General features: G+C 49.5%; 1 protein-coding gene across 1 annotated transcript in view; it reads right to left on the bottom strand.

Annotated features, from left to right (window-relative positions):
* cubn (cubilin (intrinsic factor-cobalamin receptor)) overlaps window positions 1-14,199 on the bottom strand; it is a 604,171-nt gene extending 589,972 nt beyond the window's left edge. The window contains exons 1-4 of the mRNA XM_072510233.1: window positions 14,143-14,199; window positions 13,883-14,012; window positions 13,449-13,544; window positions 10,496-10,534 (exon numbers count right to left, since the gene is read on the bottom strand). Of these exons, the coding sequence (XP_072366334.1) occupies window positions 10,496-10,534; window positions 13,449-13,544; window positions 13,883-14,005 (258 nt within the window). The 5' untranslated portion in view covers window positions 14,006-14,012; window positions 14,143-14,199. The remainder of the gene's footprint in view (window positions 1-10,495; window positions 10,535-13,448; window positions 13,545-13,882; window positions 14,013-14,142) is intronic.
* Between the last annotated feature and the right edge of the window lie 408 nt (window positions 14,200-14,607).

The raw sequence follows: 14,607 nt of genomic DNA, 5'->3' as shown, positions 1-14,607 counted from the left end.
CATGGGCGCCGCCATCTTGTCCCCCACAGGGTCTCCGGACATCCCGACATCGGAACCGCACACGCTTGCCACTCGAAGCATCCAATGGCTACCCGCAGCTCGCTTCAATGATGCTGAACCAATCTCGCCCGCACAACCTGGTCACCGCGTCGACGACGGTTAACATGAACGGCCACGCGACCTCGTGCCTGCTGGACTCCAGGAGCACCGAAAGCTTTGTTCACCCAGATACGGTAAGGCACTGCTCCCTCGCGGTCTACCCTGCCAATCAAAGGATCTCCCTAGCCTCCGGATCCCACTCCTTCCCGATCCGAGGCTTTTGTACAGTCACCCTCACGGTCCAGGGCATAGAATTTAGTAACTTCCGCCTCTATGTCCTTCCTAATCTCTGCGCTGCACTCCTGTTGGGCCTGGACTTCCAGTGCAACCTCCAGAGCCTCAACCTCAAATTCGGCGGGCCCTTACCCCCCCTTACCGTTTGCGGCCTCGCAACCATTAAGGTCGATCCCCCCTCCCTTTTTGCCAATCTAACTGCGGATTGCAAGCCTGTTGCCACCAGGAGCAGACGGTACAGCACCCAGCACAAGACCTTCATCAGGTCCGAAGTCCAGCGGCTGCTTAAGGAGGGTATTATCGAGGCCAGCAACAGCCCCTGGAGAGCACAAGTGGTCGTGGTTGAAATTGGGGAGAAACACAGGATGGTCGTGGACTACAGCCAGACCATCAATCGGTACACGCAGCTCGACGCGTACGCCCTCCCACGCATATCTGATATGGTCAATCAGATTGCGCGGTACCGGGTCTTCTCAACAATTGACCTGGAATCCGCCTACCACCAGCTCCCCATCCGGAAGTCAGACCGGCCATACACTGCCTTCGAGGCGGACGGTTGCCTCTACCACTTCCTTCGGGTCCCTTTCGGTGTCACAAATGGGGTCTCGGTCTTCCAAAGAGAGATGGACCAAATGGTCGACCAGTACGGTTTGCGGGCCACCTTTCCGTACTTAGATAATGTCACCATCTGCGGCCATGACCAGCAGGACCACGATGCCAACCTCGATAAATTCCTCCGCACTGCCACTCTTCCAACCTGACCGATAACAAAGAGAAGTGTGTGTTCAGCACGACCCGGTTGGCCATTCTCGGCTATATAGTCCAAAACGGATTTCTCGGGCCTAACCCCAACCGCATGCACCCCCTCATGGAACTTCCCCTCCCCCACTGCCCCAAGGCCCTCAAAAGCTGGCTGGGGTTCTTTTCCTACTACGCTCAGTGGGTCCCAAACTATGCGGACAAGGCCCACCCACTCATTCAGTCCACCCAATTCCCCCTCGCGGCCGGGGCACAACACGCTTTCGCCCGCATCAGAGCAGACATCCCAAGGCCGAGATGCGCGCAATGGACGAGTCACTGCCTTTCCAAGTAGAAAGCGACGCTTCAGACGTCGCTCTTGCCGCCACTCTAAACCAGGCAGGCAGACCCGTGGTATTCTTTTCCCGCACCCTTCATGCCTCTGAAATTTGACACTCATCCGTCGAAAAGGAGGCCCAAGCTATTGTTGAGGTTCTGCGGTATTGGAGGCATTACCTGGCCGGTAAGAGATTCACTCTCCTTACGGACCAATGGTCGGTAGCCTTCATGTTCAATAACCCACAGCGGGGCAAGTTCAAAAATGATAAAATCTTGCAGTGGGGAATCGAGCTCTCCACCTATAATTACGAGATCTTGTATCGCCCCGGTAAACTCAACAAGCCCCCAGACGCCCTCTCCCGAGGTACATGTGCCAGCGCACTAGTGGACCAACTCCGGGCCCTACACGACAGCCTTTGTCACCAGGGGTCACTCGATTGTACCATCTGGTCAAAGCTCGCAATCTACCCTACTCCATCGAGGAAGTAAGGACAGTCACCAGGGACTGCCAGGTCTGTGCGGAGTGCAATGTGCCGCACTTCTACCGGCCAGACCCTGCGCGCCTGGTGAAGGCTTACCACCCCATTGAACGCCTCAGTGTGGATTTCAAAGGGCCCCTCCCCTCCACCGACCATAACACGTACATACTCAGTGTGGTCGACGAGTACTCCAGATTCCCCTTCGCCATCCCATGCCCCGATATGACATCTGCCACCGTCATCAAGGCCCTCAGCATCATCTTCGCTCTGTTCGGTTTCCCCGCCTACATCCACAGTGACGGGGATCCTCATTCATGAGCGATGAGCTGCATCAGTTCCTGCTCAGCAGGGATATAGCCTCCAGCAGGACGACCAGCCATAACCCCCGGGGAAACGGGCAAGTAGAATGGGAAAATGGGACGGTTTGGAGGGCCGTCCAGCTGGCCCTATAGTCCAGGAACATCCCAGCCTCTTGCTGGCAGGAGGTCCTCCCTGATGCTCTACACTCCATCCGGTCACTATTGTGCACCGCTATTAATAACACACCCCATGAACGTGTTTTTACCTTCCCCAGGAAGTCCGCTGCTCAAGGACCGGCCCTTCTCCATAGGCACGTCCGACTCCACAAGGCGGACCCCTTGGTGGACAGGGTTCACCTGCTCCACGCCAACCCTCAATATGCCTACGTTGAGTTCCCCGACGGCCGCCAAGATACTGTCTCACTCACGGACCTGGCACCGTCAGGTTCCACCCCAACACACCCCCCCCACCCATGTGCCCCCCCCCTCCCACCGCGCCACCAATATTGACCCCACCAGACCAACCCCCCCTCCCCTTTTCCACACAAGAGGACTAAGAGGACTTTGGCACGCTCCCAGAATTCCCCGATGACTGGCCAGCATCAGCACCACCACCACCGCCATCGGTGCCACCTCCACCACCGCCAGCACTGACTTCGCCGCCACCGTTACGCTGCTCCCAACGAAGCACCAAAGCACCGGACCGGCTGAACCTTTGACGGACTCCGGACCGTCAACATGGACTTTTCTTTCCCTACCACTGTACATAATTGCACTAATGTATATAGTTTCACGTCACCCCTGCTGGACTCATTTTAACAGGGGGTGAATGTGGTGATCCACTGTAATAGGAGATGTAAGGTAGGACCTGCACTACAGGTTCGCCGATAGCTCCTGCCGGCTGACTCCGCACACGGAGAACTGTATAAATATGCATGACCTCCAGTGCCCTGACATTTCGCCATCTGCAGCAGGAGGCCACGCATCTGACTGTAATAAAGCCACAGATATACCCAACTTTAGTCTTTGAGCAATTGATCATGCATCAAGGATGTTGGATGGTTTCCTGAACAGACTGTCAGAGTCATCTGGCAGAACGCCTCATCACCAGAACTGTCGAACAAGCACCAAGACCTAGCTTGGCTGGTGGTGAGAAGGGCCCTCCCCGTCAGATCCTTCATGTGCACCCGAAGTCTCAGCGCCGTCACACGCTGCCGTCGGAGTGGCTGCGGGGGAGATGAAACGGTCGCCCACCTCCTTGTGGAATGTGCCTTTGCAAAGAAGGTCTGGAGAGAGATGCAGTGGTATATGTCAAGGTTCCTCCCGAGCAGCTCTGTGACACAGGACTCTGCGCTCTACGGACTGTTTCCAGGGACACACACCGAGACAAACATCAACTGCTGCTGGAGGGTCATCAACTCGGTGAAAGACGCTCTTTGGTCTGCCCGAAACTTGCTGATCTTCCAGTGCAAAGAATTATCCTCAACCGAGTTTTGCAGACTGGCACATTCCAAGGTCCAGGACTACTGAGGGACGCACTCAAGCTTGGGGCAGCTGCCGCCAAGGCGCAATGGGGAAAGACCACTGTGTAAGGTCTTCCAGCAAATGTACACCAAGGGGCTGGTAACCGTGTAAAACCCCTCGGTCTGAGTCATTAACACTCCAATGTATAAAAGTATGGAAACAAACATGACAATGTAAATATTTAAGAAAGAATTTGTGGCAGCACGGTAGCACAGTGGTTAGCATTATGGCTTCACAGCTCCAGGATCCCAGGTTCGATTCCTGGTTTGCGGAGTCTGCACATTCTCCCCGTGTCTGTGTGGGTTTCCTCCGGGTGCTCCGGTTTCCTCCCACAGTCCAAAGATGTGCAGGTTAGGTGGATTGGCCATGTTAAATTGCTCATAGGTTAGATGGGGTTACAAGGATAGGGTAGAGGTGTGGGCTTAGGTAGGGTGCTCTTTCCAAGAGCTGGTGCAGACTCGATGGGCCGAATGGCCTCCTTCTGCACTGTAAATTCTATGATATCTATGAATTGTGATGTAAACAGGGAAATGTGTGGAATGTCATCCCAATTGAATGCAAGAAAGTCAAGTGAATATGTAACTTTGGAGGAAATGTATAGTCATAACAATTCAAAATGTTCTGTAATGTTTATTAGAGATTTTATGAATAAAGTATATTTTTTGAAAAAAAAACTTGTGTGGGTCCCCAAGGAGATTGGAGGCCTCCAGGTGCATGCCCTTTGGCAGGGTGATGCCCATGCACTGCTGGTGCCACCTGGGCACCCTACACTGGCACCCTGGCAGTGTCACCTGGGTGCCAGCCTGGCACTGCCCAGGTGGTACTTACAGTGGGCATGGGCACTGCCAAGCTGGCATTTTTGGGGGTTGGTGCTCTGGCTGGGGGTACCCTACATGGGTGTTTGGGGGTGGCGGAGGGGGCCAGGGACCCTCCCATAGTGCTTGGTGGGGGGTGAGGGGGTGGATTGTTTCAGAGGCTCCAAGGATAGGGGCATCATTTAATAATGGCATCCCACTCACTCGCTACACTGAGGGGTTCTGGCAACCGATGCTCCTCAGTGCCCAAATGGGGCTATGTACGGCCTCGGTTACGTATTCCCCGCTGAGGCACCCGATTGAACCTGCATTCCGTTTTTTAGCCTTGTGTTTGTCGGCACTGCAGCGCCGGGAAACACGCAGCTAAGCACGCTCGCTGTGGAACTTTGTTCCTTTCCAGTTAAATCCCGCCCTGCAGTCTCACAAGAGATTTCAGCCTCCACCTTCGAAGATCTCACCTTGGAATTCTCTCAAAGATGTAGCAATTCACAAATGTTCACCTCCCAGGGTTACAATCTCCTTTCCGGAGACTCCGTTCCCCTAGATTCCCGAGTTTGCATTCCAGCACCACTCACAGGCAGAAGTTCAGCTCTTCAGACTTATCGAGCAGGATGCTACTGCTCCAAATGTGTACCTTCATCCCAAACACCCTTCTTCGGAGGCCTCTTCAATTTACAGGGCTTCTCATGAGTTCTCACTGCTTAAAGTCTGCCACCCAAAGCCTTATATCTGCTTAGAATCTCTTACACTTCTTTTTAACTTGGACATCTCCCTGTCTCCTCTCCCTGTTCCCTATCTGGGACTCTCTGTATCCCCTTTCCATATCTTCAGCTTGTAGATGAGAAATAGTGGCTGCATTGGTGGTCATTTTCTAGGATTCTCTAGACTCTGGAACAGTTCCTACAGTATGGAGGGCAGCCAATGTAACTCCACTTTTTAAAAGGGAAGTAGAGAGGAAACAGGGAATTATAGGCCAGTAAGCCTGACCAGTAGTGCGGAAAATTCTAGAATCCATTATCATAGACGATATAGCAAGGGACTTAGAAAACAGTGGCAGGATCAATCAGAGTCAGCATGGATTTATGAAGGGGACATCAAGCTCGACAAATCTACTGGAATTCTTCGAGTGTGTAACGAGTAGAGTTGATGAGGGGGAGCCAGTGGATGTGGTATATTTGGACTTTCAGAAGGCTGTTCAAGAGATTAATGTGTAATATTAGAGCCCTTGCGATTAGGGGTGGTGTCTTGAGATGGGTAGTAAACTGGTTGGCAGACAGGAAACACAGAGTAGGAATTAATGGGTCTTTTTCAAATTAGCAGGCAGTGACTAGTGGGGTACCGCAGGGATCGACGCTACGACCCCAGCTGCTCACAATATATATTAACGATTTAGACAAGGGAACACACTCATCTAGACCAGCCATGTTAATACTGTGGCTACCATGGGCAGGTCAAAGGCTAGGAATCCTACGGCAGGTAACTCATCTCCTGACCCCCCAAAAGGGGCTGGCTTAGCACACTGGGCTAAATCGCTGGCTTTTAAAGCAGACCAAACAGGCCAGCAGCACGGTTCAATTCCCATACCGGCCTCCCCGAACAGGCGCCGGAATGTGGCGACTAGGGGCTTTTCACAGTAACTTCATTGAAGCCTACTTGTGACAATAAGCGATTTTCATTTCATTTCATTTTCATTTCAAAAGCCTGTCCACAAGGCACAAGTCAGGAGTGTAATGGAATACTCTCCACTTGCCTGGATGAGTGCTGCTACAACAATACTCAAGAAGCTCGACACCATCCAGGACAAAGCAGCTCGCTTGACTGATCCTCCTTCCACAAACATTCAAACCCTCCACCACCGACGAATTGTGGCAGGCATGTGTACCATCTACAAGATGCACTGCAGTAACTCACCAAGGATCCATAGACAGCACCTTCCAAACCCACAACCACTACCATCGAGAAGGACAAGAGCAGCGGATAACTGGGAACACCACCACCTGGATGTTCCCCTCCAACTCACTCACCACCCTGACTTGGAAATATATCGCCGCTCCTTCACTGTCACTGGGGCAAAATTCTGGAATTCTCTCCCTAACAGCTGTGTGGGTGTACCTACACTTCAGGGACTCCAGCGGTTCAAGAAGGCAATTCATCACCCATCCACTTTGGGTGGAAGGGTAAACTGAGGGGAAGATGCAGATCCTTCAGTGTAATTTGGACTAGTTGAGTGAGTGGGCAAATAAATGGCAGATGCAGTATAATTTGGATATCCCCAAGAAGTTATCCATTTTGGTAGCAAAAATGAGAAAGCAGACTTTTATCTGAATGGTCATAAATTAGGAGAGGGGAATGTGCAACGTGGCCTAGGTGTCCTTGTACATCAGTCACTGAAGGTAAGCATACAGGTATAACAGGCGGTAAAGAAGGCAAATGGTATGTTGGCTTATATTGCAAGAGGATTCGTGGAGAGGAACAGGGATATCTTGCTGCAATTAGACAGGGCCTTGGTGAGGCCACACCTGAAGTATTGTGTGCAGTTTTGGTCTTCTTATCTGAGGACGGATATTCTTGCTCGAGAGGTGGTGATGCGAAGGTTTGCCAGACTGATTTCTGGGATGGCAGGACTGACGTATGAGGAGAGAATGAGTCAGTTAGGATTGTATTCGCTGGAGTTCAGAATAATGAGGGGATCTCATCGAAACCTATAAAATTCGAACAGGACTGGACAGGGTGGATGCAAGAAGGATGTTCCTGATGGTGGGTGTGTCCAGAACCAGGAGTCACGGTCTAAGATACGGGGTAGACTATTGAAGACAGAGATGAGGAAAAGTTTCTTCACCCAGAGAGTGGTGAGCTGTGGAATTCAGTACCACAGGAAGTAGTTGAGGCCAAAACATTGGATGTTTTCAAGAAGCAGTTAGATATAGCACTTAGGACAAAGGGGATCAAAGGAAATGGGGGAAAGTGGGATTTGGCTATTGAGTTGGGTGATCCTGCTCCTATTTTCTATTTTTCTATGTTTCTAAATAGGAGAAAGTGAAGGATGGATTCTTGAGGGACACCTGAGGTAACAGTGTGGAAGGAGGAAGAGGAGCCATTAGAAGTGATTCTCGAACTACGATCAGATAGATAATGATGGACCATGAACAAAACCACGATTGGAGGTGGAGGGTATGGAGGCTCTGAACTGCTCATTCCCCAACCCAATTAAAACCGACCAATAATAAAAGTCCATTCCGCGCCAATAATAAGTTGCGGGTGGCAAAAACTAGGCAAGTGTGGAACTTCCACCCTTTGTTGGGAGGAATTCATCCCCTCGAGAACAACCAGCCAATCTAATTAGACGGCAGGTCTTGCAGTCCCAACAACGCCAGGGTTCAGTAATGGCTGCTGGGAAGACTGCAAGCGGGTTCATGGTGAAAGCAGCAGTGGATCCTCGACTCCGGTAAATCAGGGGTCGTGGTCAGGAGGGATTGGTCACATTGGGGAGGGAGGCAAGAGGGGTGGCAGTGGGGGGCTTTGCAGTGCAACTGGGTAGAAAGGAAGTGGGGGGGGGGGTTAGTATCTCCAGATGGGTGCCTGCAATGAGCAGAAAGTCTGAAGACAGTACCAACCCACCCCCACTCCTTCCTTCCAAACCTTTTTGGAAAGAACAAGCTGCCCACACCCACCTACCTGCCTGCCAATGTCAACTGTATTATGGTATGGGCAGTGTCATTTTTGGGTCAGGCAGGGATGACTGATGCGGGGAATTTCTGATGGGGTGATCTCTGCTGGGGAGGATCTCTACTGGAGGGAATCTCTGATAGGGTATCTCTGATGAGGGGGTCTCTGATATGGGGTCTCTGATTTTCACAGTAATTTCATTGCAGTATTAATATAAGCCGACTTGAGACACTAATAAAGATTTTTATTATTATTATTATGGGATCACTGATTGGGGAGTCTGTGATAAGGGGTTCTCTGTTGGGGTCTCTGTTGAGGGTCTGGTGGGGGGTCTGATGGGGGACTGGGGCAACCAGGTGGGCAGGATTTGCATTGTAGTGGGAGGGGGACCCTCCATGGACCTTGAGGGTACCTACGTTGCATACTGCAGAGTCCACCGCATCTGGGTCATGCGTGAAAATAACTTGCACCAATCCACACCCACTTGAATCCCGGCTGAGAGGGCCAGAGTATTGCGGAGGCGTGAAGAATTGGGTTTCCAACCCGTTAATCGGATGCAAGTTGGTTCAAATGACGGGGCGGGATTCTCCGACCCCCCACCGGGTCGGAGTATCGCCGGACGGGCAGCGTGAATCCCGCCCCCGCCGGCTGCCGAATTCTCTGGCGCCGGGGTTTTGGCGGGGGCGGGAATCGCGGCGCGCCGGTCAGCGGTTGCTGGCAGCGGCCCCCCCGTCGATTCTCTGGCCTGTGATGGGCTGAGTGGCCGCCCGTTTTTGGCGGGTCCCGGGGGCGAAATTCTCCCCCAACGGCGCGATGTCCGCCGACTGGCGCTATAAACGGCGCCAATTAGACAGGCATCACACCGGCCCAAAGGTGCAGAATGCTCCGCATCTTTGGGGGCCGAGCCCCAACATTGAGGGGCTAGGACGACGCCGGAGGGATTTCCGCCCCGCCAGCTGGCGGAAATGGCGTTTGTTGCCCCGCCAGCTGGCGCGGAAATGCGGCGCATGCGCGGGAGTGTCAGCGGCCGCTGACAGTTTCCCGGCGCATGCGCGGGAGCGTCAGCGGCCGCTGACAGTTTCCCGCGCATGCGCAGTGGGGAGAGTCTCTTCCGCCTCCGCCATGGTGGAGACCGTGGCGGAGGCGGAAGGGAAAGAGTGCCCCCACGGCACAGGCCCGCCCGCGGATCGGTGGGCCCCGAACGCGGGCCAGGCCACCGTGGGGGCACCCCCCCGGGGTCAGATCGCCCCGCATCCCCACCAGGACCCCGGAGCCCGCCTACGCCGCCTGGTCCCGCCGGTAAATACCAGGTTTGATTTACGCCGGCGGGACAGGCAATTTCTGGGTGGGACTTCGGCCCATCCGGGCCGGAGAATTGAGCGGGGGTCCCGCCACCCGGTGCGGCCCGATTCCCGCCCCCGCCCAATCTCCGGTACCGGAGACTTCGGCGGGGGCGGGGGGCGGGATTCACGGCGGCCAATGGCCATTCTCCGACCCGGCGGGGGGTCGGAGAATGACGCCCAGGTCCTTGATGCACAATCAATAACCTCAGAAATGAGATTGGAGACAATTGAAGGCTTTAATATGCTAGATGTTTCCCCCAGCAGCTTTCTTCTGTACCTGCGCTGCTTGCAACCTTGCAGCCTTGCAAGGCGGAGCTAACATGCAAGTTTATCCAACGGGAACAAGTATATTCTCCACCAATGGTATTCCGGCATTAATAGGTACCGTAAACCTCCTAACACAGACTACCACAGTCCTTACCGGCGGGACCTGGCTCCATGGGCGGCCTGCAGAGTCCTCGGGGGGGGGGGGTGCGGGGGGATCTGGCTCCGGGGGGTGCCATCACGGTGGCCTGGCCCGTGATCGGGGCCCACCGATCCGCGGACGGGCCTGTGCCATGGGGGCACTCTATCCCTCCGCACCGACCGCTGTCAACCTCCGCCATGGCCGGTGCAGAGAAGACCCCCCCCTGCGCATGTGCTGGGGTGACGCAATCCCATTTTTAACCCAACGCTTGATTCTCCACCGCATCGGGAACCCTGCTATTGCCGACGGATTGCAGAGAATCCACCCCTCGGTCATTTGTGAGGAGAATTGCTCCCATTAGCTTTCGTTTAGTCTAAAGATGTAACTCCAATCCATGCTTTTTCTGCCCTCTGGTAAGGCAACTAGAGTTTAAATCCTGCTCAAATTTAACTCAAGATTTTAAAGCCATGTGTTGAACCTGTGCTTCACATTTGGCTAAAATATATAGCTGTCATTACTGTAATAGGAGTTCATAGAAACTCAAAGTACTTACCGATTGTAAAGTCTGAACATTGGCTTGAAGACTTAGCAGCTAAAAGGACAGAAAAAACAGCAGATAAATCAGTATTTCAAATATTCCAACATTATTTTGCTACCTTAATTGGAAAGAATGTACTGATAATTATCATTAATAATTACTTCCCTGTCAACATTGCAATGGTGAGAAAATGCTAAAGTATGATTGACAGTCAAATAAAGTGAATAACATATTAAAGATTTTAGTGGCACCAACAGAAGGCAGCTGGTCTGAAAGAAAATCCTCTTGGCATAAAACACTCATCACCCCCAATCCTCTTAAATTCTTTTCAGTAAAAAAAAATAGAGGAATCTCTGGGAGAGAGGATTATTCTCACACTTTTATAAAGGTTTTACCAGTGACTAATGAATAAGTAATCTATAAATCATATTCTTTTCCATGAACCCAACTAATGAATAACTGTACTATTTATTTTTAATTAAGGTAATATATTTTGAATGAATACTATGCTGTTTAAAATGCAAACCAAAAAAACGATAAACATTCACAAAACTTGTAACTTGTGGTTAGCACAATTGCGTCACAGCTCCAGGGTCCTAGGTTTGATTCCCGGCTCGGGTCACTGTCTGTGAGGAGTCTGCACGTCTCCCTGTGCCTGCGTGGGTTTCCTCCGGGTGTTCCGGTTTCCTCCCACAGTCCAAAGATGTGCAGGTTATGTGGATTGGCCATGTTAAATTGCCCTTAGTGTCTAAAAAAAGGTTAGATGGGGTTACGGGGATAGGGTGGAGGTGTGGGGATAGGGTGGAGGTGTGGGCTTGGGAAGGGTGCTCTTTCCGAGGGCTGGTGCAGACTCGATGGGCTGAATGGCCTCCTTCTGCATTGTAAATTCTATGACTCTATAACAATTTCTTCATGTTTGGCTCAGTTCGAAATACCCCACATCGTGTTCAGTCAAGACATATGTAGATTTTTGTAAGTGAAGGAGGTTTGAATGGGTTAAAAGGCTTCACAGAGTAAGTAAGGCCAGGATTTTTGCAACAATTGAGAGGTTGTAAAAATGGCAGGAGAGAGTGAAAATCGGAAGTCCCAGTCCTAAACATAGAGGTGGGAATGGAACCCGGGTTGGGACTTGCACATGCACATTTTGTGGAGGCAGGGTCCTATATAAATCAACAGCCACTTCCACTCAGGGGCTGGTTTAGCACACTGGGCTAAATTGCTGGCTTTTAAAGCAGACCAAGCAGGCCAGCAGCACGGTTCAATTCCCGTACCAGCCTCTCCGAACAGGCGCCGGAATATGGCGACTAGGGGCTTTTCACAGTAACTTCATTGAAGCCTACTTGTGACAATAAGCGATTTTCATTTCATGTCTAATTTTGGTGACCCAGATGTGTGAAACATGACAATGTGCAGATGAGACTTGGTAGGCACATATAGAACATAGAACATAAATATACAGTGCAGAAGGAGGTCATTCGGCCCATCGAGTCTGCACCAACCCACTCAAGCCCTCACTTCCACCCTATCCCCATAACCCAACATATCCTAACCTTTTTGGTCACAAAGGGCAATTTATCATGGCCAATCCACCTAACCTGCATGTCTTTGGACCGTGGGAGGAAGCCGGAGAACCCAGAGGAAACCCACACAGACACGGGGAGAACGTGCGGACTCCGCACAGACAGTGACCTAGTGGGGAATCGAACCTGGGACCCTGGCGCTGTGAAGCCACAGTGCTATCCACTTGTGCTACCGTGCTGCCCGGTCTAAACTTTGTGGAATTCTTTGGCAAGGTGAGGTACCTTTCTGGAGAGGCAGGGTGGCCCTTCGTATATGGTTCTGGGATATTTTTGGGAGAGGTCAGGTACCCATTTGGGCAGGCAGGTACCATTTGGGAGTAGTCAGATGTCCATTGGCAGATGTATGATATCTCTTGCTATTACTAAAATTAGACATGAATGTGCATGAAACCTACATAAGCACATTAACTGTCAAGATCATTGGAACTGTCAAAAGTGTCAAATGAACTGTCAAAGGCAACTGTCAAAAGCATCTGTCAACTAGTCAAGTCATTTAAAACTTCTGCCTTTTAAACCATTAGAAAAATTGTCTGAAGTGTTTTAAATGAAATGCTTGCTATTTCATTCTGTTGACATAAGCCTGAGGGATGCCACTACTAGATTAATCATGCATAACTGATTTCAAAACCTTTGATTATCACAGTAGGGTGCCTACCATTTCAAAGCTTGATTGACAGCTCCAAATGGTAATTGGCTCTTTGAAGTGAGACTCTGAATTCTGATGCTTATTTTATAAGGAATTATACACTTGAATGAAATGTTTATTCTTATGAGAGTTGATGCAATTGAAGGAATATAAATATATGGGAGTCATTTTTTATGAACGAGAGTGACATTAAATAAAGTCTGCAATAGACACTTAGAACTTTATTTCACCTCAACATGACTGCTGAGGTCTACCCATGGTGGATACTGGGTGTCTTGGCATGGTAGAAGTAAGGGCAAAAGATAGTGGGCATGGGTCATGGGTTGGCATGAGTTGGCACTAAGTTGGCAAGGTGAGAGAAAGTGCCATGGGGGTGGGCAGAGGGACACGGAGGGTATAAAAGGCCATGGCCCAGCTCTGCGGTTCCCAGGAGTAAATATTCAGGTCTAACTTTATATTTATGGGTATATAATTGAAAGAGAGGACGTTTTGAAGGATCTATTTTCTCTTCTTTAAACATTTTTCATATATATTTTGTAGAAAATTTAAAATCTACATGTTGAATGGTCCCCAATGAAATAAAGAACAAGCAGACACACTTAAGGGTATTACGTGAATACAGAGTTGCTTTCTACTCTTGGTGTAAAGGCATTCTTCTGATTACTAGCTGGTCCACTTGTATGGTCATGAAGATAAATTGAAAGAGAACAAGCCAGATAGTGATCACAAATTTTGTACTTACCCTTGCATTTAACTGGCTGATTTGATTGGAAACATTCTGAGTGACATGACCTCCACTAGTTTTCAGTTCTACAATATCATCTTTATTTTTTCTAATCTAAAGGTAGTAAAACAATTAAATCAATCTCATGAAATAATATAATAATCTGCAGTTGGAGTAAAATAATAAGTGCAATTCCTTACTCGAATGCAGTTAAAACTGGTGTACATCAGACAGGTTAAAGCTTTACATGTTGAAGCTTAATTTAATGGCTGAAGCAAATTTAATGGCTGAAGCAAAATATTTCATTGGAAATATCATTGTTTAGGCTGGCTAAAAAATAGTTTTGTAAGCGTTACTCAGTTAAAGAACATTATCTCAACAACGCAAGTTATTTGTATTCTTAATAAAAAGTCAACACAGTATGTTATATTTTCAACATTGTCAGCTTTTACCTGAATAAATTGTTGTTCCAGATCATCATTATTGAGTTTAATTCTCCCAGATGGTGAAGTCTTGAATTCAATGTTCTTTAAGTTGCCAGTTTGAAATATCAAATTGCCATTATTTGAAATCATTTTTGGTCTTGTAATAAAAAAAGACACTTGAATTAGCAGGAATTAACAGTCTTCTGGTTACCAGCTTCAGAATACAAACCATTATTTGTTTTTCAAAGCTTAGCATTGTTCGTTGAAACTATTAAAGTGATACCTACTGGTCACTGCTGATGGCTCTCTTCTCTCGACCATTTCCATCATTTTCAGATTCACATTTTAATATGAAAATTGCTATCAACAGCCAGACGGAGCAGCTGGAGTAAGTCATGTTAATTGCATATCCTCTCAAGCTCTGCTGATCACAGTGGCCCGTTGTAGTAGTTGTACAAACTCCAGATTTTAAGAAGGTGTACCTTTAACCCAAACAAATGAACCTTGACCATATCAGTCACCAGATTAGATGTGCAATCCTGAAGTATTATTGGCCAGCTAAGATCGAAGATACTACTACAAAAGCAAAATACTGCAGATGCTGGAAATGTAAAATAACTACTGTTTCATTTACTTTTTCTATCCACGGCTTATATAGCACTTCAGATTAGCCCACCAGAAAATTTTGACTTTGAGGTCCAATTCCTGGTGGAACACTCAGATAGTACAATCATGCATTCTGTGCACACGGA

Source organism: Scyliorhinus torazame, chromosome 6 (genome assembly GCF_047496885.1).
Source record: "Scyliorhinus torazame isolate Kashiwa2021f chromosome 6, sScyTor2.1, whole genome shotgun sequence".
Taxonomy (NCBI): domain Eukaryota; kingdom Metazoa; phylum Chordata; class Chondrichthyes; order Carcharhiniformes; family Scyliorhinidae; genus Scyliorhinus; species Scyliorhinus torazame.
Note: the sequence above shows the minus strand (reverse complement) of the source record. Positions and strands in the feature narration are given on the sequence as shown.